The sequence below is a fragment of the Pelodiscus sinensis genome, chromosome 3, assembly GCF_049634645.1.
Source record: "Pelodiscus sinensis isolate JC-2024 chromosome 3, ASM4963464v1, whole genome shotgun sequence".
In the NCBI taxonomy this organism is placed as follows: domain Eukaryota; kingdom Metazoa; phylum Chordata; order Testudines; family Trionychidae; genus Pelodiscus; species Pelodiscus sinensis.
The window spans coordinates 26,000,959-26,024,294 of NC_134713.1; the positions used below are offsets into that span (position 1 = coordinate 26,000,959).

A 23,336-nucleotide genomic window follows, 5' to 3' on the forward strand; every position below is an offset into this window, starting at 1 on the left:
TTTAAGAAATCAAAGATTACATTTTTCTCTCATTGAACTAACAATTTTTTCTCTTGATTGATGAATACTGTGAATACTGCATTAAATGATAAAATATAAAAACTAATATTCTCTTTTTAGTGTTTCTGTTTTAACTATTCTGTCCTTTTTCCTCCTTTGTGCTGGATGCTTAGTCCATATCACTCAATCCCATACTATGGAATCAATGTCTCTTACATACCAGCATTCTTCTACCTCTGTCAGTATTGCCACTAAGCCTTCCAGTTCTCACATGCTTCTCGACTCTGATTCTGACTCAGAGGAAGAACCATTGTCTTGTGCACACATCCCTTCTGAACCTGATAGCACAGGTGACATTCCTGAAACCATTTGGTGCATTTATGTTTTGTTCTAACTCTGCCCTCTTGGCCTTTTTTTTAAATAACTAACACTATTTTCAAAAGCACTGGCAGCGCAAGTTGTAATCCGGAGCATATTAAAGAGAATGTTGCATGAACAAAGAATTGGCTTGTGTTTCAGTTACAACCAAATTTTAGATCGATAGTTTAAAAACAGTCATTTTGCAGCAGGCTTTGATAAGGTGATTGTATTGCTATATGTTCAAAGTGGTCTCTATGCAAGGTCTGTGCTAAACTTTATGCGCCTCTGAGTTTTGGTTTATCCAAAATCTTACGTTAGTATTCTAGTTGAGCAATTAAATATTCCAGACTAATTGACTATCTAACAGTTCACCTTATCAGTACAAATACTGTTTGCCTATTCAAATCCAGTTTTGGTGTGACCAAATTCTTTCTGTAAAGTTGGATGTCACATGATTAAAACACTAAAACTTGGAGGCTTGTTTAGAAAAGATTGGTCCCTAAAACGTAAGATTTGTGTGTTCATTATGGATCTTTGTTGTCATTAAAGGCAGAAACAAGCTAATAAAATGTACTTTTTCCAGCAGCAAGAAGAAAATAATCCTTTGTGGAGAAAGATAGCTCTTTTTATAAACATATGTTATATATATTATAACTGTTTATATGTGAGTGTACACATACTCTATAGATCAACCCTCCTAGTACTGAAGTGAGGTTTTTTTTTACCATAGTGACATTTAATATCTCCCTAAAGATTCCTTTGATTATGGAGGGTTTTTTTAATTTAAATTTCAATACATGGATCAGTTTTATTTTGGAATGTTATCAGCACATTGTCAGCTGAGGTAAGGATGAAATAGATTCTTTAGATTCTTTATTTTCCCAAAGTGCATAATTTTTGTGTTCTGATGCTCCTTATAAAAGAAACACAAAGTATATTTTGGTGTCTCTTCTTTCTAGATGCTGTTACAATTTCTTTACTTTTATCCCCGGACACTTGTCAGATCAGTAGGGGTTTCAGAGTTCAGACTGAATTAGACTATCTTTAAGAAATGTTTAATTATATCTGACTTCAGTAAATAAAATCTGTTTCCTTTCTCATAAGAAGGCAGGGCTGGGAAAAAGGTCTGAGAGAAAACAAGGTTTATGTCCATTAAGCACACAGGCAAATCTAAGATGCTATGAAGGTGATTTCCTAGACAATACATTCTCTTCTGTTTTGTCCCTGCTACCAAACTAAGGATTAAGTTGTGGAGAAACTAGATTCTCATCCTGTACCTGTCCCCAGACTAAGGATGCTGTTTAAGAGGAGAGACACCAGATTCTCATATTTCTATTACTATATACGCTATACGGATACACAACAACAGAGGCAGGCAGGTGAATGCTTTTGCAGATTCACTGAGAGATTTTTTTTTAACTCCTTGAGCTGTTCCTGGTAGGATCCAGCCAACCCTAGCTTCTCCTCGCAATTCCTTTTTCTGGGGATGGCTGAATGTTTTTCATGAGTACCTTTTCTCCTGTTCTTGTCTGTGAGAAGAGTTAGGGGTAGAGAGCATTTGGCCTGTATGGGGTGGAGTCAGTTTTAGCAGCAAACTCAATGAAGAGTATTTAAACTATACAGTTGCACTGACAACAGGTAAAGAACAATTGCCTGTTGCTTTTTTTGTTGTCTTAATGAAAATTGGGTGGACTTGACTACTGTCTCCCCTCAAGCTGAATTCTTAGAGGTTGGAAAGGTGAGGAGTATGTAAATGTTTCTCCTTTAGTGAATAGGTTCTTTTCATGCTGGGGATCAGTATTCTGGTATCAGGCAGTGTGAGAGTAGCTCCAGGCAAACCCACTAAGACCATGAAAAGTCATATGTCAGGCTCTGAAGAGCCACAGGTGATGCTAGAGGCATGAGTTGTGCACCACTTAATTGACTGCTGAAGATTTAAATTTTCATTATTATTTAATATGCCAGACATATGAGGCAATGTGCTTCCCATGTTATGAATGTAAAATCCCATTTAATCACTTAACTCAGGGGTTATCAAACTTTGTGATACCACGACCCCCCTCTAAGTTGCTCACCCCCCCGGAGGACCCACAGTTTGAGAAACGCGGACTTAACTGGCTAAACATTTTGTTTAACCGGTTAAACGCTTAAACAGGGAGTAGATGGGCTGCAATGCCCACCCCTCGCTGGTGGCGGGGACTTCTCCGTCTGGACTGGAGTGCCTTTGCCTGTGGCAAGCTCCACTAGCTGGGCTGGTTCCCTACCGGTTAACCAGTAACCGTTCCCATCCCTTTCCCATATACTTGATGTGTGTATTAAAATGTGTGTCCTCATTAAAGTCAACAGCAAACAAACAAATATACTCTAAAGACAGTGTATACATCATACTAGATAATCTTTCTCCCTCCCTTCTCTTCTTCCTAACCTTTCTCTCCACTGTGCTGCGGCTTCTGTAACTTTATCTTTTCATTATTCAATTCCCATTTATACACACAGAAATAATTTCACCACCTGCTTAAAAGGAATCAGTGTCTACAGGACTAGGGGATGTTAAAATTTCATACATAGGCTAGAACAAGATGCCCGTGTTAAAATGAAATGTTTTAGAACTTTGAATTTAAAGTTCCTGTGCAGAGACTGTGCTCTATAAGTATTATCTCTTTTGATATAAATAATCAGAAAGCAATTATTGTGGGTAGGGCAGTTCTATCTAATACTATTTACCTAACAAATCAGACAAATTCTTATCTTCAACTAGTTTGTAAGCTTGGGCAGGGAAATTTTGTGTGTTGATACAGTGCCTCGCACAGTGGGAGCATGATCTTGATTGATCTTTGGTTTTTATCACATAACAAATTAAGGATGTTAAATTGCAGTCAATCAGCTAATCAAATAGTCGATGGAATTTCCATTTACTACTCAATTAGTCGATGAGGGGGGCTCGTCTCCTACTGCATTTAAACTGCAGAGCTACAGCAGGGTTAGCTCTTGGGGTGGCATGAGCTGGGACTAAGCAGTCCCTGCTACGCTGGCCCTGGGAGCTAACCCTGCTGCCACTCTGCCTTTAAATGTAGCAAAAGCCCTGGGCATTACTACATTTAAAAGTCAGGGCTGCAACATGGTTAACTCTTGGGACTGGCGTGAGCTGAGACTGAACAGTCCCGGTTCGCACCGGCTTTGGGACTGTTGCACCTCTGTCTCCCCTGACCTCCACCCGACCTGCACTGTGGAGACGGCTTCCCCCAGCACCGACTCCTACTTCCCCCCCTTCCCTTGCTGCCTGTGACACAGAGGCAGCAAGGGGCAGGGGGAAGCGAGTAGTCGATTTGACTGGCCAATAAGCATATGTTCATCTGGTAGTTGACTAGTCGACAACTCTCTTACCATCCCTATAACGAATATTAAATTACAATTGAGATGTCAAGGCTTACTGTATGTAAGGCTATTTTGAAATCTTCAGAGAAAAGATGGTATAAAATATGTTTGTTGTGTGAAACTAGCTGCAAAAGCTATTTCGTATTAAGTGTTTCAGTGAAAATGTATGGAATGCAGTAAAGGCAAAAGGCGCAGCCAAAGGTGACTTATTGTTACTGGTGAGAAAGCTGTGATGATTTACATGGGTTCTGAGAAAAAGGTTGTAGAGCAATTATAATGCCAAAACTCTTCAGATTTAGCTATTGCTGTTATTTGAGAAAATAGTCAATTTTATTTATAACTCTCCGTAACTCCCACAGTATATTAATATTTGAGGTAAATTTATTGAATTTGTATAATATATATGAAGTATGTATTAAATAAATTAGTTTACAGGATGCAAAATACATATTTGATTGTGTATTCATATTTAGAAGTTTTTATTTAAAACAATGTATTCTGTACGAATGTTTTCACACAGACAATTTTAGGTCTGGAGACTATTAATAATTTTAAATGCCTATAATTATTTAATGTCTTGTCTTATTTTTACTAAAAAGAATGCATGTGTGCTAGCATAGTTTAATTGGTTAGACATTGGCTCTTTTTTCCTAGTCTGAATGATTAGTTTTTGAGGTGCATTATTTGCTAATAATGACTGTGCTTTTTGGTCCCTGAAAAATGTTCTGTGAAAAATCTTGCAAGGAGTTTTGCTTATCAGGTTATGGTATTTGTATGTCTGCCTTATTGTTTCTAAATACTGTAAAGGGTATTTCACATGTCCAGTGGTCTCAGATGAATGTGTGTTCTTTAAATACTTACTTTAATATTTCATTTGCAGAATCAAGATTAGAGGGTTGGTTATCACTACCTGTCCGAAACAACACTAAGAAATTTGGATGGGTGAAAAAGGTGAGAATAAACCACTGACCTGTACTTAACAAATTGCTTTTGTACTAAAAGTTGCAGCTTTTTAAAGGTGTGTGACTTGTTTCTTACATATATGTTCTATCTAGTAAGTCTTGAAGTTAGTCTGTGCATAAATCACTGTTGACAGGCCTGAGTCTGTTAGGTCAGAGGACAGATGGAAGTAGACATTTTTTATGACTCCGTGGTTTATTATTTGGTCATATAACCATCAGGAGTCTGAACAGGATTTCTAAGTCTATGGATTGATATACTCCAAGGCATATGTCCTTGATGTCAGAGAAAGTGCCTTCCTTTTCCTACCAGCATTACCGCTATTTTGTTTTGGTCAGGTTAGTTTCCTACTAGTGTTACCTCTATTTTGCTTTGGTCAGGCTCGTCATCTAGGTGCTGATCCCAACAACACACTAAGATAGGTAGACAATAAATAACTGAATGTCTTCCCTGAACTACCATTGTTTTAGCCTGTGATGTGTTTCAAGCTTCCCTGATGACTTTTTTAATCATAGAATAGGTACAGCATAAGTGAGGATGGTGTCAGCTCTCTCTCCTTACACTCTAAATATGCCTATTCTGGGCAACTTTTAGGGTGAGAGATTTTCTGCTCTGTACTCAGTCTTTGGCTTCTTTATTGAGATTATCCAAAAAAGTGCTAACTCTAATAATTTTTGTGAATGGAAAACCTGTTCACTATCAATAGGACCAGTCTTAGTCAAAATTAGAAACATAGAAACCAAAGGCTTTGTATCCTGTTAGCAGTTCTTCTGGGTTCCATTTTTTGCATCTTTTAAAAATGGGTGTTTAAAAATATAAACATAAAATAGATGTTTATAAATATAAAAATATAAAGGTAACTTGTTACCAAATTATTGCATCTTAAGTTATTGTGATGTCAAGTATGACTTGCTTTGTGTTCATGTAGTGGATCCAAACTACTAAGCTGCTATTGTCCATTGAATAATAATAAAATTATGCAAGTGTGTTGTAAAAATATTTACATGACAAATAAATATTTGAGATAAAACCTGTATTTTAAGAACTATGTTAATACCCATGTATCTTTTTTTTTTTAACAGTATGTTATTGTAAGCAGTAAGAAGATTCTGTTCTATGATAGTGAACAAGATAAAGAACATTCTAACCCCTACATGGTTTTAGATATTGAGTAAGTATTATTAAAAAAGATTGTGATACACATTACTTTGGTTAACTTTCAGATGAACATTAGCAGATGACTTTGAAAAGAAAACCGCTTTAGAAAATACTTTTGAGAGCTGATAGTGAGTCTGACATATGTTATTTAAACTGCAGTTTGAAATCAGTTGGTGTATGTCTGACTGCCCGCTTGGCCAACACACTGGGGACTGATCTATAGACCGCCAGAATTAAGAACTATAACAACTCCTATCCTGTACAAATTGGCACAAAGTGGGGAAACTGTATCACACACTTGGTTTTGGGATACAAGTTAGGTACATTAACATAAGAATGGCCGTACTGGGTAAGACCAGAGGACTGTCTATCCCAGTGTCTTATCTTCCAACAGTGACCAATGCCAGATGCTTCATAGAGAATGAATGGAACACATAATCAAGTGATCCATCCCTTGTCCATTCCCAGTTTCTGGCAAATGGCACGCAGAGGCAAGCAACACTCAGAGCATAGTGTTGCATCCGTGATCATCTTGGCTAATAGCCATTGATGGACCTAGTTCTTTTTTGAACCCCATTATAGTTTTGCCTTCACCTCATGCCCTGGCAACAGGTTCCACAGATGAACTGTGCTTTTGGAAGAAATACTTCCTTTTGTTTGTTTTAGACCTGCTGGCTATTTATTTCATTGAGTGACCATTGGTTCTTGTGTACAGGCAGTCCCCGGGTTACATACAAGATAGGGACTGTAGGTTTGTTCTTAAGTTGAATTTGTATGCAAGTCGGAACTGGTACATATTGTAGGGGAAACTCTAGCCAAACATTTCTCCAGAGCTCAGTTTTATTCTCCCACACCTCATTTCCCTCAGTCCTTTATTCTCAAGCTGAGGTGTCTGCTGAGAAAAGCTGCTCCGCGTTTCCCTGGTCTGCTGGGGGGAAGCAGCTAGTGCGGGGTTGCCTCACCCCGTTTGTAAGTAGGGATCCGATGTAAGTCGGATCCATGTAACCCGGGGACTGCCTATATATGTGAAGGAGTAAATAATGCTTCCTTATTCACTTTCTCCATTCCAGTTAAGATTTTATAGATCTCTATCATATCTCCTCTTAGTTGCCTCTTTTCCAAGCTAAAAAGTCCCAATCTTTTTAATCTCTCTTCTTGCGGAAGTTGTTCCATACTTCTTCATCATTTGTGTTCCCCTTTACTATATCTCTTTTTTGAGATGGGGTAACCAGAACTGCACACAGTATTCAAGGTTTGCATGAATGTAAATATATATTATTATATATTTATGTATATATTATCATGTATCCATTTCTTAATTAAGGTTTGGAGATTGATATGCGGAGTTGGGACTAGGAGTTGAATGAAGTGGATTTAGAATTTTGTTTACTGGAAATCTTTACATCGCATTTATATAACTTATTAGCTAGGATACAATGTAATTCCGTAATTAATTGTTCATATTAACTCAGTGCATTTAATAATTAGATAATACTCTCATATCAGATTTAATTATTTTTGTTTTATTTCTTTGAAATCTACTTCTACAGTAAATTGTTCCATGTCCGGCCAGTCACACAGACTGATGTTTACAGAGCAGATTCCAAAGAGATTCCTAGGATATTTCAGGTATATAGTTATAAATTAGTGTTTTTAGGAAAAACTGTTAAAATTCCTTATGCAATTAAATAAAAGATGCTTTCAAAAGGTTTTTTTTATTAAGGATTGCGCAGGTATAAGTGAGTAAATCATATAAATTCTCAGAAAATCTATTCTAACCTGCTCCTAACTTTTATTTCTGGATATTTGTTAACGAAATAATTGCCCTTTACCTACACCATTGTGTACAAATGTTGTGGTTATTTTGTTTTAATTCTAGATTCTGTATGCTAATGAAGGAGAAAGCAAGAAGGAACCAGAATTTCCTGTTGAGCCTCTGGGGGAGAAATCAAATTACATTTGCCACAAGGGACATGAGTTTATACCCACTCTGTATCATTTTCCAACCAACTGTGAGGCATGCATGAAGCCGCTGTGGCACATGTTTAAACCTCCTCCTGCTCTAGAGTGTCGCCGTTGCCATATCAAATGTCACAAAGATCACATGGATAAAAAGGAAGAGATTATAGCACCTTGCAAAGGTAAATAGTAAATAACTGAATAAAGGTATAGTTGCCAGTTAACTACAGGGAATAATTCAGATACATATTTTTAATGATGTGATCTCAGATGAGTTCAAGGTAAAAGGTAGTAACTGCTTGAATACCAGATCTGTGGGTACATATCTGCTGGGCTCTGCTATTGTACGTAGGCTATGCAACCTTGTCATGATTCCCTCAAGGAAGATTAGCTCACTCTGCAGTGCAGTGACATTCAGGCGGCATAAGGACATGTATATCATATACTTTTAGTGCTGTTAGCATCATAAGAGGTGGGCCACCCTAAAAGGCTACAGTACTCACCCAGTGGATTCTGTTGCATTTCAACAGAGATATTAGCGTATATAGCAATACAGATTATGACACTCATAAAAGTTGCTCATTCTGGGCTGGGTTCCATAGTCCTCTGTGCTCAATATCTCTTACGGGCATGAAATGGCAGTAAAAGAATTTGTTTGTTCTCCTATGTAATTGCTACCTCAGGAACATGGGGTATGTCTACACTACAGCGTTATTTCAAAATATCTTATTTCAAAATAATTAATTCGAAATAAGTTATTTTGAAATAGTGCGTCCACACTGAGTGGACGCTGAATTGTATTTAAGGCTGCCCAGAATCAGGTTCGGCTGGTCATCAGGTCAGGGGTTACTTTGTGGGGCTGCTGCCTGAGGCTATCTGAGGCCTGTGCTTAAAGGGACCCCCTCCCTCCCCAGGACATCCGGTTCTCAGGTTTCCCTGCTTGCTTGCCTACCTTGACGAGGGACAGCAAAGCATTTTGTCTCTGCATGCTCTGGTTGCCCTCACTCGGGACAACACAGCACTCTGCAACATGGAACCAGAGCTGCCCCTGGGCACGTTGGACGCATTGCTGCGAGCCTGGCTGCACTTTCTGCAGGCTGCCATCCGGGAGGTCCCTCGCGGGGCTGTCAGTATCCAGGAGGCCCTGCGGGATAGCTTCCACCCCAATAAGCACTAAGAGCCTCCCTGGTCTGCCCCACTGGGGGCTTGTGCCTCATTCCTCCCTCACGTCCTTCCACTTACCCCTCCCTAACCCCCCTTCCTGTTGACATATAAAATACAAGTATTTTCATGAACACAAACTCTCTTTATTTAACAAAACGGGGGGGGCGGGAAGGAGTGAAACTCTGGTAACACTGGGGAAAGGAGGGTGGGAGAGGGGAGGGGGAAAACCTGGGAGGAGGGAGCTAGAAGCGGGGAGCAAGGGGAAGAAGGGGGAGGGGAAGCTTAGGGTTGGGGGTCTCGCTGGACCAACTTGATTTTCATGCATACCTTCTCCAGGGTTCTCATGTGGTCTTTGGTGGCCAGGCTGGCAGCTATTCTGCCATAGATGGCCGCATTTCTCTGTCTAGTGTGGAGATCATGGACGTTGGGGGCATCTCCCCCCAAACCTGAATAAGGTCCATGATCTCCACCATGGACCAGGAAGGCACCCCCCTTCTCCAGGCCCTGGCAGGCTCCTGGCAGCTGGCAGACTGCTCCTGGGGAGCGGTGGAGGGCTGGCTGCCAGTGAGTTGCTGGCTCGTGTTTTGGTGCCACTGGGTCAGGGGCAGTGACTGCTGGCTCTGGGCTGGCAAGCTCGGAGCTAACACAGGCACTGTGGCCAGAGTCAACCCCTTTAAGGGCTCGAGGGAGAGGAGTGTTCTTGGTTGAGGCTAGAGTGGCCACCAGGGCACCCTGGGAAGGTTGGAGGCCCCCTATTTCGATACAAGTGTCTACACAGCACTTATTCCGAAATAGGTATTTCGAATTTGGTGTTATTCCTCGTGGAATGAGGTTTACCAAATTCGAAATAAGCACTCCGCTATTTCGAATTAATTTTGAAATAGCGGTTTGGCTGCGTAGATGCTAATAAAGTTATTTCGAAATAACAGCTGTTATTTTGAAATAACTTTGCTGTGTAGACATACCCATGGAGAATAATTGTCTCCTTATCCTCCAAAGCAGTGTTTCTCAAAGTGGTCTGCAGGCCCCCTTCCCGTTGTTCCCCTTGACTGGAAACAATGAAACAGAGCCAACGAGAGCTTCAAGGCTCCTCAGCTACGGACCCTTTAGGTGCAGGCCCCCCAAAGTGGTGCAGGCCGACTAGCAGCTTTCTCAAAATGGGCATGCGGAACACTTTGAAAAACACTGCTCCAAAGGGAAGAAATTGGAAGGGGGTGCAGACTGTGGATAGATTTAGGCTCCTTTGGAGGAAAAGTTAAATGTAGACTCAAAGTTAGCACTGTGATCATGGCAGTCCAACTAGCAGCTTTATACTGGGTTTTTATTATACCACTTGACTTCCAGTCTCTGCAATTTATGAGAGCCCAGGGATCTGGCCATTGGTTTTTAAGGTGAACTCACATTAAAAAATAATGATAATTTTGTTTTCAAATTTCTCTTACAGTATATTATGATATTTCAACTGCAAAGAATCTACTACTCTTAGCTAATTCTATGGAGGAACAACAGAAATGGGTGAGCCGATTGGTGAAAAAAATTCCCAAAAAGCCTCCAGCACCTGATCCCTTTGCTCGATCTTCTCCTAGAACTTCCATGAAGGTACAGCCAAATCAGTCTATAAGACGGCCAAGCCGACAGCTTCCTCCAAACAAACCAAGGTAACACTAAAGTTGCTGTTAAAGACGATAACTTAGTTTCTCATTGTGATACATTGTTATGGGCAAATGAAGAACATTTTTTGTTTCCTTCTGTATTTATACTATTACTAGTGAAATGTGAGCTCATCCTGTCATCTTTTGTGAAATCGGGTATACAAAATATTAAGAAAGCTATGTAAGGAAGCATGTTTCTTGTTCTTATTTGAATTAGCCTATCACTGAATTAAATCTACTGTATGTATTATAAGAAGAACTCACCTGTGTGTGATGTTGCTTGATGCTTCACATTCTCAGAACCAGTTTTCAGTTGCTTACAATTTTGAGAAATGTTAACCATTTGGACTAAAATTCCTGTGCCAAATGTCTTGGGAACATTGCAGTGAAAATAGTTCCTCCCTCTTTCTTGAGAATTAGATTAGGGAAAACATGTTTCTCTGATGTTATAAAGTTTTTAAAGGTATTTGATTAAGAAGTAATAGTGCCTCAATGCTTTGGAGCAGGGAATTTAAATCTGTTAATGTTGGTTGCTTTTGTGTCAGGAATGTGCTTTTTGCTGTCCATAGGTGAGGGAGAACACCCAAATTTGGGCAATTTACAGCCTTTCAAAAATTCTGAGGCCACATATGCTCAGTAGAGTTGTTAAGTTAAATTTTCTGAAGATTCTGTCTTCATTGAACATATTGCACCTCACGGTTATAGAGTCTGAGTAAGATTTTTCCTTGCAGATACTCCTACAAGTGGTTATGGTTCTTTTGTATTTTCATTGATTCTGTGAAAGCATCCAAAAACTAGGCAGTATAGAGGAGGAGCCATGTCACTTGAATGCAGAGAGTCAAGAGCCAAACCTCCAGGGAAATGGGGCAGTAGAAGGAGTAGATTGGGATGAGGATCTATGTGGTAAGGATATGATTGCAGGGAGAGAGGGAGAGTAGTTGGGGCAGGAAACAAACTGGCAGGTTGGTGAGGAAGATTGGGATGTCCAGAGAAGGAGACTGGTAGCCAGATAGGAAGAAGGATGCCAGTGGAGAGTAGGAGGGGAGAATGTGATTGGTTGACCAGTGAGACAGTGGCAATGAGCAATGGGCAAGTGAGATAGGACTGGTTAGACTGAGAGTCCTGGTGATGATGAAGACTGGGACTTGGACATGGAGCCTGAAGGGTGAATCCTGGACTGGCTAGCTAAGAAGACAGGAATGGGCGTGAGGAGTCTAGGGATGTAAAAGTGTAACAGTTTAAGTGCTTAACTGGTAAGCATCAGCTTATCTGTTTCCATTACGGTTACTCATTAGCGGCTCCCACTCCCAAGGAGCAGGCTGCCACCTGGCACTTCAGGCTTTGCAGTATAAAGTGAAAAATGGGTAAAAAGTTGTCCTGGCAGAGACACAAGGTATATAACCATCTTTTCTCTGTGAAAACAAAGACATTTTCTTATAAAGAGCAGCAGGACTCCCCAACCTTCCCCTCCCCCCTCGCATTGATGGTTGCTTTTCAGAGGCAAATCCCATGATAAAATGCTGTATGAAGAAGTGGACTCATTTCTCCACTGGGAAGCCATAGAAAGAGTTCTACCTGAACATGAAAGGAAAGCATTCTTCTTACTACTTAGTCCCCCAAAAGAATGGGGAATGAAGATTGATTCTCAACCTATGCTGACTAAATGTGTTTATATGAAAATTAAAATTCTGCATGGTAACATAAGATACTAATATGTATCAGTAATTCCCTCTTTGGATGAGACCACATGGTTTGTGGTTCTAGACTTGAAAGATGTATTCATCCACCTCACAGAAGTTTCCTTCTTGGTCATGACCATTAACAACTCAGAATCCTTCCATTCATTCTAATTATGGTGTAACCCATACACTGCTGGGTGTGGTTCACTGTCCCACGAAGTGGCACTTAGACCACTTACCGAGAGAATGAGTTTGCTCTATATCCAGCTGGCTTTTAGCTCAAACTGAAGAGGTTCATGCACCAAGCTGTTTATTCCCCATATCGTTGTACATAGCCACAGGTTTTTTCCCCTCTTACTGCTTTTTTGAAACTATTGTAATTATTTTACCTCCCTCCTTTCTTCCCCCTGCCCCAGGATCTAGCCCTCTGTAAAGATTACTTTTTTTTACTGACCTGTGGGTATTTTTCGTTAGCCCCTTTTGAACCTTGTTTAAAGCTTTCCTCATTAGATTGATAATCAGTATCCAAAGATCATCATCTTGGTCAGATGGGCACCATCTCTGACTAATAGTTCTTCCCAAATTGCATCCCATGATTGAGACAGTCTAAGTCCTCCCATCAACACTATCTTTGCAGCCATTCATTCATCTCCAAGATGCATGTATCCTTGCCTGGGCTCTTAAGGTTTAGTCTTTCATATTCTTGTAGGTAATCTCCACTGGAAATACCTTTGCTATTGACAGAGACCGTTTTTATTTCTGTCACAAGCACATAGAGTACCAAATGAGAATGTGTACATATACTTTATTCCTCTAGCCCACCTTTTTTAAGAAAAGTGATGTCTACTAGTTGCAAATTGTAGAAGCTACCTGGAAGCCAGTGTGGAGGAGGAAAAGACATCTTTCCTTGCATCTCTCTTAGCTTTTAATGCTGAACGCACTAAAGATAAATTTACTCCAAAAGCAAAACAATAAACTGACCTCATTTTTAATGTCTTTTTAGGTAAACATTGAATCTATTGATTACTTTGCTGTTCAATAGATTATTGGGATCACAATCTTACTAGCAATTTTCCTGACTAAAGAATGGTCAATAGTACAGTTACTGATCTTGGAAGATCAGATGCCCATCCACTCAAAGAGCAAGGACAAAACGTGTGAAGTTACAGTAACTTTTCATAGTAATGACTGTCAGAGGATTACATTTTGCATATGTTTGCAGTAACTGAGGTCCCCCACTCTTGGCCAATTTCTCTCTTTCAAATGAATAGTCACTGACCTTCTTTTCACTGCTTTGGCTGAGCATGGTGCCAAGACCATTTTGGTACCCCAAAACAACAAAATCTTAACCACGGTCACAACTTGTAAATAATTTACTTTCAGACTATCAGTGAGATACAAAAGATAAGCTATAATAGTCCTATTTTAGAGTTAAATTTGTATTATTATTATTATTATTGTCAAAAACCAGTCAAACTGGGTGAGTGAGGTATATCAGCCAAATACACAGAGTAGGTCAGTTGCCAACCATCCTCTAAGGAATTATCCTAATACAGAAATGTCCTTGGAGGAGTATTTTTGCTAAAACACTCACTTTTCAAATGTCAGTAGGATTTTCATGTATTTATAATCAGTTGAGGACCTGTACATTTCCACTAAAATATGTTTGTAACTGAATGTTCATACTAAGTCCTTAAAGCTAACTGTTAGAATCCTAAGTCCCAAAAGCCTTTATTGTACCTGAGCATTTTAGTAACCTCCTTATGATCATATCTAATCCATATTTGCCCAATTTATTAAACTCATATGACTGTTGTTAAAGTGAACATCAATCTTTATTGATATGAGAAGTAAATGTTGACTCAGGTACAGCAATTTAAACAGTATTTAATTGGAGGGGCACTAAATCATGATGATCACTCTGGGAAGACTTCCTTACAGTCTGACATACTTTCAGAATATCAAGAAAGCTTTCCATCAGTGTCATGAAATTAATTTTATGGTATTTTTAAATTTACATTCTAAATGGTAGACCAATTTAAAAGTGTAAAAAAAAAAAAAAAATCTTGAACCAACCAGAAGTTTGTAACCAGACTGAATCATCAGTCCTGCCAATACTGTCTTTGACTGTTCAGAAGCAAAGTAGGCTGCGCTGACTTGCAAACTAATTGCAGTGTAGTTAACGTTATTCAAGGCTGAATTACTGACCTCTGAAGAAGCAAGCCAGAGACTCCAACTTCTCAACAGCAATTTTCAGTTAAGGTTTTTCTCCCTATATGTACCAGTTTATTTTCATCCTCATGATTTTTTTTAAACAAATTGTTCATGTAACACATACATGTAATAATATTTACTGTACATTTTTATTACTAATTTTTTTTAGCTCTGGCCCTGTCCTTCGAATCATTCTTCACTGATTTTTTTGTATACTGTATATTATACCATAGCAACAGTAAGTAATAGGGACCTGTGTTTCATCCTGCAAGCATGCTGACTGTACTAACCATGAGAACTCACTTAAAATCTGTAAATGACAATATTTGAAAGTTATATAATATCACACATTTGGTAATCTAGTTTTTGAAAAAAGAACAAATTCGTTTAAATATGTGTGTTTCCTGAATGACAACAGGCATATATTTTAAACATATTTGTCATTTTTGGATTTTATACGTTGCTTGTGTATTGCTGTTTTAAATCTTTCTTCTTTGTAACCTGTATACTCTGGTTTTTTTTATTCTAATACATGTGGCAGAGTTTTTAGAAAATGTAAGTCTGATGCTATTTTCAATTAAGGGAACTGCATAATTGCTCATATTACTCCCTGGTGGAACTTTGGCTTCAGCAGAGGTAATCAGGGATGAATTTGGCCAAGATACTGTAATTTAATATACTTCACATTTCCCACTGTATGTCAGAATAACAACAAAAAATGTATTCTGTGGGTCTTTGTGCTTTTACACATTTTATTACTGCATCCACACTGTCCAGATTTATTTAGTGTTGAATTATGTTGTAAATCCTAGGAGTTACAGATGGAAGCAGTCTGAGGTTATCACATCCATCATCTTACTAATGCAAGATTCTTTGTCAAATCAATTAAGATTGTGTATGTGTGTCTTTATCAAATAGTCAACTGATTTTTGTGAATTAGTGTAAATACAATGGTTGATGTGTTTGAATTGTGTTTCTGTAAAGGTACTTACCGGAAGGATTTACAATGTTTTCCTATATATATTTCATTAAGAATGAGGAGTCTTTCTTCATAAGACTTTTAAGAAACAATCAGGACATTCAAGTTTCTCACAGCTATTCTTTGTAATAATTGGCAAACCAGATTCCACATACACTATCTGTAGTTTCATTGAGTCACTGAATTAGGGAAAGGAAGATTAATCTTCACATCCCCCATGAATGACAATATATTCTTTTTTTGATATCTTAATATGCGCTAAACGTGTATCAGGAATGACAGCACTTACAGTTTATAGAATGAACCGATATCAAAACATTAGTGAGCCATCATTTTTTGAAAGTTAAGGAAATTAAAAATAATACTCGCACCCTATCACATTTAATTACATGTAAAGTAATTATAATACAGGCAGTCCCCGACAGACCACAGGCACCGGGACTGAAGCGGCAGCAGCGGCGGTTCCCCCCGTGTCCCTGGTCTGCTGGGGGGAGGGGGACGCAGCTAGTGTGCCCCCCCCCCCCCAGCAGACCAGGCTTTTGTTTTGGACCCTGGGGCAGAGCAGCTGGGGCGCTGCCGATTGGTCCTGCAGCGCCGCTCTGGGCACTACTGGACCAACCCGGCAGCACCCCAGCTGCTCTGCCCCAGGTCCTGATTCAGCTGCTGCTGGTCAGTTTCAGCAGCGGCTGAATCAGGACGCCTGGGGCAGAGCAGATGGGGTGCTGCTGGGCTGGTCCAGTAGCACCGAGGAGCGGGGCTACTGGAGCAACCCAGCAGCACCCCAGCTGCTCTGCCCCAGGCGTCCCCAAGTCAGCTTCTGCTGAAACTGACCAGCGCTGACTACAGGAAGCCCCAGGCAGAGTTGCTCTGCCCCGGGCTTCCTGGAATCAGCTGCTGATCAGTTTCAGCAGCAGCTGACTTGGGGACGCCTGGGGTTCTTAAGTTGATTCTGTATGTAAGTCAGAACTGGCGGTCAGTTTCAGCAGCGGCTGAATCTGGACGCCAGTTCCGACTTACATACAGATTCAACTTAAGAACAAACCTACAGTCCCTATCTTGTACGTAACCCGGTGACTGGCTGTACATAGATGCTTTATTTTAAACATTATTCATTTTATTCAGCATAAATTGATGCTTTATTTTAGCTCTATTCTTGTTTTGTCCTGTTTTAAAGGCTTGATGCAGAATTAATTGAAGTCAATGGAAAGCCTCCTATTGACTTTATTGGGCTTTTGATGAAGTCCTAAATATTGGATGATAAAATCTACATTAATTTGTTTGCAAATGCAGACTGACCAACCTCTTTAGAATCTTCAGATCCTTTAATATTAATTAATCTTGACTGTTGTATGAAATATCTGCTCTCCAGATAAGCTGAAACTATTGCTCATGGATGTCATATTGTTTCATGGAAGATTTAGCAAATGAATGTCAAATTGCAGTTCAGTCGAGAAAAACTGCAACATCAACGTAATGATTTCACAACTTTATAAAATGTAACAAAAATAAGGATTCCTCAGTTGAGCTTGAAAGAGTGATATGAATAATATAAATGGAATCCACATTATGTTGTGATTTCCTTCTCAAATTTCAGTGTATAAAATATACTGATCTACATGAGCGCTAACTTAATCTAATTTATTAAAACAAGGTGTGTGTGTACGTGTTAAAACAAGGTGGAATGTAAGGAAATGCACTTAGCATGGTCATGGACTATGTATAAAGAAATGAAAACTCTTGTATAAAGATTAATCTTCATTTATAGTTCGCTTTTTGTTGTCACATGTCATGAAATGTTAGATCAGAAGATAATGTACACAAGGCAGTGTTGTTATAAATACTAATTTTAATTATACCATTGAACTCTGGATTATTTTAATCAAGTGTAGTTTATCTTAAACATCAAAACCTCCTATTGCAGATTGCTTGATTTGGCATTTAAAGACTGGGATTGGTCATTTGATGATGTTGATGATATTGATGATGATGACGATGTTTTTGATTTCTGAAGATGTAAAAGGGTAAATCAAAGTAGTGAGGAATGCAATGTTTGCCTTTTGAATAAAGCATGCTAGTTGGATTTTGTTTTTCAAAGCAGAGAAGGTATCTGAGATCTCATTTTTGAATACATATTAAAATGAGATTTCGGTTTGAAAGATCCATTTTCAGAATTGTCACTTTAAAAGGCAAATATCATTTTTAGTTAAATACATTATTTTAATTACAGATTTCTGTTCAGAATTCATGCCTGCCTGCCCTGTTGAGCGGAAAAGGAGATAACTGATACTGTCAAAATATACTTATAGCAGTGGTAGTATGGCTAACCTTTATATACAAGCCAATTTTGAGATACAAGAATAAAACTGTCACATTTTAATCTTTGACACACTCAAGACATGTCAGTTTGCTGTAATAAATGCCTTTTTAAAGTGTAAAGTGACTTGTCTATGGCTAGCAGACTTGAAACAAGCTTTGCATTTTGCATCTCCTAATAGTGCTGTGAAATACAGATTTATAACATGGCTTTTTTCTGTAGTGCTGTGCTTTTTTGTTTTCTAACAGAGCACTTGGAAAAATGCAAAGTAAAGTTGCATTGCTAATGCAATGAGCTAAATGCCTTGAATGCTATAATAAAACATAAAGTTATAATGCTATTATAAAGTTTTCATAATTTAACTGAAAGTGATCTAATTAGTTTGCAAATCTCCCCCTTTTGCATACACTCCTCTGCCCTGCTTTCTGCTCCCATTGCTCCTCGACCACAGAGAGAAGGGGTCACTGTATGCAGAACTGGACTCCCGTCCATCCAAAACCCATGTTTCAGCATTCCCTCTCCTCCCCCCCACACACACACAGTCCCCCTTCTGTACCTCGTGCTCTCCTCCACACACAGCTGGACTCCTCCATCAAGTCCCCCCTCCACATGTGGACCTACACCTCTACACCCAGTTTATACCCCATTGAGCCCTATACACTTGAGACCCCATATCAGTGAACTCCACTCCCTCTGCACCTGGATTACCCCAATGAGCCACTCAGACCTTAACACACCAATCACCACTCCCTTAACTCTTATCTCTGCTGAGCCCTCTCCACCCAGACCCCTGCAATAAGCCCTATTTCCCCCAATACCTCCCCCGCCTTGCTGAGACTCAGTCACCTTCCCCTGTACTCCTCCTGCAGACTCATTGTCACTGCACCTGGAACTCTGCCTCAGTGAGTGCCTGTGTATTCAGATTGAATCTAGACCCTCACACAAGGCCTTCTCAACTTCACACTGGGATCTCCCTCCACATACACACTGAGCTCCTCCACACTTGGATACTGTTATGCCAAGCCAAACCTGCCTGTGTGTCCAGCGAGGCAGGCCCCCAGGGTGTTTCTGGGGTAGGTGTGGCTCTTGCACTGTCAGGGGTCAGGTGCAACCTCACTGCTGAGTCTGGGTCCCAGCTGGAGAGGAGAGTTGTAGGGTGACCTCTAGGCAGCCAGTGGCCTGTACTCTCTGCTGCCATACTGAAGCCTCTAAATTGTTTATTAAGAAATAGCATTTGCAGAATTTTAAATTATTGGGCACAGAATTATTTTTTAGCTTAGAATTCCATCAGTTGAATGCTCAATGAACTAAATTATTAGTATAAATAAAATGTAATTTTCTTAATCTTAGAATAAGATTGAAATTGCGATGCATAAGATAGGGGTTTTAAACAACATATAATACTATTTAGTGCAAATGAGTAGCATTTGTTGCAAATGCCAGAAGTACGTATTTAAAATAAAAATTTGGAGGAAGCTTCTTTTCTCAGCAGAGGGACATGCATTGCATTTAATGACCAAACTTTTCTTCTTTTTCAGCTAACTGCCTTCTGTGAATGCAGTCACTATTCAAGGTGATACTTTTCTTCCCATTAAAACAAGACTGAAACATGATGCCCAAAATTTATTAAAAAAAATATATTTTCCTGAGAGACTGTGCTATATATATCAGAGGTTTACAATATTTTGCTGCAATATAAATTCCTGATCTCTGAGGGCTACTTTAAATTTCCTTGGGGGTAACTGATCTCATAAGGACTGTTGGTAATCGTAAAAGGATACTTTAGGTAACCTTTTATAGTCTTGTCCCCAAAAAAGTTCACTTGGAAAGACATACACACTACATTTCACAAAAGAAAAAAGAAGAATGAAAATTGAAACTGAAGAAATCCATCTTTCAACTTTCATAGAGAGATGCCACCAGCATATTTGCCAGAAAAGTAGGCGGGAAAGATCCTCCACAGTGGTAGAGACTGCATCTTTAAGAAGTGACCATTATACTGTGTATATATATTGTACTGTAATACTGCAAGAGGGTTTTAAAAAACTTTCCACTTTATTTTTTTATGCATATTAATCAGATACCATTACTTACTGCAGTTGCAACTATGCACTTGTGTAAAGCCATAATGTTGAATTTAATATCATTCATACATGTTTATCAAAAGTTGCATGTTGTATGAGACGTTTGAAGTACATACTAGTTTCAATTATTTCATAATGGGCGGACCTATTTTACCTATCTGAATGCCTTAATTTAATTTTTCAAGGTCTATGCCTATTTTATGTATTTAAGGAAAAAAGAATGTTTACCAGCTCTTAGGATACAAATTTGCTTTGTGGCAGAAAAAATAGTGCACTATTTTTACACACAATTATATCAATGTCAGCCTATTTTGAATGTATATTGATTGGTTTTGGGGGGGGGAATATTCGTTACAGAAACAGCAATTGATAGTATTGAAACTAATATAACTTTCACGTGTTACATGTAACTTTCCATCCAGTCCTTTATACAAACCTCAATATTAGTCATTGACTTTATATTACCCTTATTAAGTGCTATGAAACTTCATTTTGCCTTGTTTTGAGTACTCTCCTAGATGTGTTTTTTATTTCTGGAAAAAAATCTGACTATTTTTACATTTTCACAGTACAATATCCAAGGACTGTCCCAAACTCTAAAGAAAACTAAAAGATTATAGATATATTTTAAATGTTTGAATCCAGTTCTCTAGCACATAGGCATAGAAAAATATTTCAGTAGTGTGTTTTGAGAACTTATAGCTGGGAATAAAGGGCCTCAGTGGCACTTAATCTGACTTTTTTTTTTTACTTGGATTTGTACAAAAATATAATTTATGTGGGCTCATTCATGCTGTGTTCATAATTATCCCAGAAAATGCATGTTTTATACAATTACAGGAAGCTGTTAAACATGGACAGTAAAAAAAAAAAAAAAAATATGTAGCCTCCTACTTGGTCTCTTTTTTATATATATATGTTGTGTGGTAATGTGATAATTAAAAACACGATCTAATATTTCAAGAAAGGAAGACCTTTCGCTTGATCTTTGGGAACAGTGTTGAATTGTTTAAAGGATAGGACTGTGACTTTTATACAACACTATAATGAAGAGTGGACTTAGGCCCACTAGAGTGCTGAAAATGAATATAGTTACATCGTATTAGTAATGTAATTTACCCAGTCTGTACTCAGTTTTATATTTATGCATTCTCAACCTGAAAATGTTATTTGTGCATTCTTAAACTAAAATGTTTATTTCATTTCAGTTAAAGCATTAGCCCAATGCACGGAGAAGGTGTTTGTCCTTTCTCTGCTTCATGTAGCTTACTGAAATAAAGCATACTTTTAGGTAATGCATATTTGCATACAAAACAAAATTTTAAATACAATAAAACTGTTTCCATTCATTGAATGCATAAATAGTGAGTGTGTGTGTGTGTGTGTACACACACACACACACACATGCATAACTGAATAAGGTAAAATAGGTCCTGATTTTGACATGCTGGTAGTTAATTGGGGGGAAAAGGCAACATTTGTCATGATTGTATGAAAATAAACATCTGTCATTTACAGGGGAAAGTGTAAAGAAATCTAATGCAAGAAGGAGGTCACATTGAAGGCCAAGAGTGGTGCAGCCTTAGAAATAAGAAGGGAGAGAGATCCAAGTCTCTTCCCAAGAGAGGCAATGAATGAGTAGGAACCTGAAAGTGGGTGCTCTTCTGGGACCATTGAGGGGATATACAGATGCATTGCCCTGAACAGTGACAATCAGTACTCTCTGTAATGTGTAGACTGTTGGCCTCTGGTATTTTCCCAAGGGCCAAAAGAAACATTTCTAGAAAATCTGCCGATACTGCCTCTGCTCTCTCAGGAACAACAGTACTCAGCCACTGGAGCGAACATAGGAAATCTGAGGTAACATCTTCTAGACTGTAATTACTAGGCATGATTGCATCTTGAGTCAACATATCAGAGCTAACCAAAATCTAACTAGTCCAGGTCCTGGAGCAGCAAAGCCATGGCAGTACAAGCTTCAGGGAGGGCTAGCCCGATGAGAAATTATCATACTTGTGGTGTGTTTGCCTACCCTGCACTAAAGCACGTACTGCTGCGACTTCAATCTTCTGGGACCTCAACTTGCTAGACTAACATTAACTCGGGTATGTTGACTGGAGCTGCAGTCAGAACCCGTGATTGCAGTAAAGACATATCTTCAGTGAGAATTGGTTTTAGTTTTACAGACTACCAAGGCTCTTTTATTCTAAGCAGTGCTTGAGAGCCTGGTGTTGGGATTCAACAGAGAGAATTTAAATAAAGGCAAATCAAATTTTCTAAACTAAGAGTGTGACTAAAAATTCCCATATCTCTCCTTTACATTATGCCAATGTCAGTAGCCTTTATTAAATTAATGACTGGTGTACATTGTATTATAATCACTTAATCTTATTCACAGAGAAATGCCTTTAAAAGAAAAGTCAAGTTTGCAATGATGTTGAGGATTAGTACCACAAAAAACATGGTATTGGCAAATATTTCTGAAACTCTGCCCAAAGGATGAGCTTGTCCAATACTGAATATAATAGACTCTACCTGGACTATGGTGGAAGTGTGACTGAGAATAGAATGTAATCAAATCAATAGGTTAATGTGGGTAATGTTTACAAAGCAAGCGAACGGGGAAGAGCTAAGTATGAGGAAAAGGAAGCTGATATACAGGTATGTGTGCAATGGTTGTAATTAAAATCTTTACAATTTTGCATTCCAGATTACATTATTATTAGCAGGCTTCTTAGTTTTGTGTGATTTAAAAAAAAAAAAAATTCTCCCATAAAAATCTGGTCGGCCTTTTTTTGGTGATTAAAATGCAACACTGAACTTTAGTTTCTTCTTTGAGTGAGTGCTCATGTTCATTCCATGCCGGTGTGCGCGTGCAGCATGCATGTGTCGTCGGAAATTTTTTCCCTTAGCAATACCCGTTGGGCCACCAGGGGAACCCCCTGGAGTGGCGCTGGTATACCAGCCAATATATATCCCTGCTGGCCCTCCATCCCCTCAGTTCCTTCTTACCGCCCGTGATGGTCGTTGTAATGTACTAATGTATTCTTGCTATGCCCTGTGGTGACCTACGCTCTGCTTGCCTTAAGTGCCTGGGAGAGGCTTACTTGTCCAAAGTCTGCAAAATTTATAAGACTTTTAAACCATGGACGAAGCAGGAGAGAGAGAGTCACACCTGAAAATCATTCTAATGGAGGCGGCTTTACGTCCGGCACCAGCATCAGACCCGGCACTGGCAACGCAGAGCGCACCAGTCAGTCTACTCACGCACCTCCCCAGCACCACACAGACCTCAGCACCATTCCCAGTCCCCAGTGCCTCAGAAGAAGAGGTGGTCTAGCAGGGGTAGGTCGCCCCCATGGCATGTGCCCTCCAGTGGGACACTCGGCACCATCAGGTGCTGAGCCCAGACTTTCTCAGTTGGGCAAGCAACTACAT

At 39.2% G+C, this 23,336-nt stretch overlaps 1 protein-coding gene across 8 annotated transcripts in view; it reads left to right on the forward strand.

The window, feature by feature from the left end:
- The window catches only part of ROCK2 (Rho associated coiled-coil containing protein kinase 2), a 155,931-nt gene extending 133,208 nt beyond the window's left edge, over positions 1 to 22,723 (forward strand). For 3 of the 8 annotated variants that reach the window (XM_075923480.1, XM_075923481.1, XM_075923486.1), the window contains 8 exons: positions 174 to 350; positions 4,616 to 4,686; positions 5,778 to 5,866; positions 7,404 to 7,482; positions 7,733 to 7,994; positions 10,421 to 10,634; positions 17,422 to 17,521; positions 19,353 to 22,723. In XM_075923480.1, coding sequence (XP_075779595.1) covers positions 174 to 350; positions 4,616 to 4,686; positions 5,778 to 5,866; positions 7,404 to 7,482; positions 7,733 to 7,994; positions 10,421 to 10,634; positions 17,422 to 17,509 — 980 coding nt within the window. In that variant the 3' untranslated portion in view covers positions 17,510 to 17,521; positions 19,353 to 22,723. Of the gene's footprint in view, positions 1 to 173; positions 351 to 4,615; positions 4,687 to 5,777; positions 5,867 to 7,403; positions 7,483 to 7,732; positions 7,995 to 10,420; positions 10,635 to 14,690; positions 14,760 to 17,421; positions 17,522 to 19,352 lie in introns of all 8 variants that reach the window. The other 5 variants (XM_075923484.1, XM_075923485.1, XR_012902516.1 and 2 more) reach the window with 4 other exon arrangements.
- Positions 22,724 to 23,336: the final 613 nt, after the last annotated feature.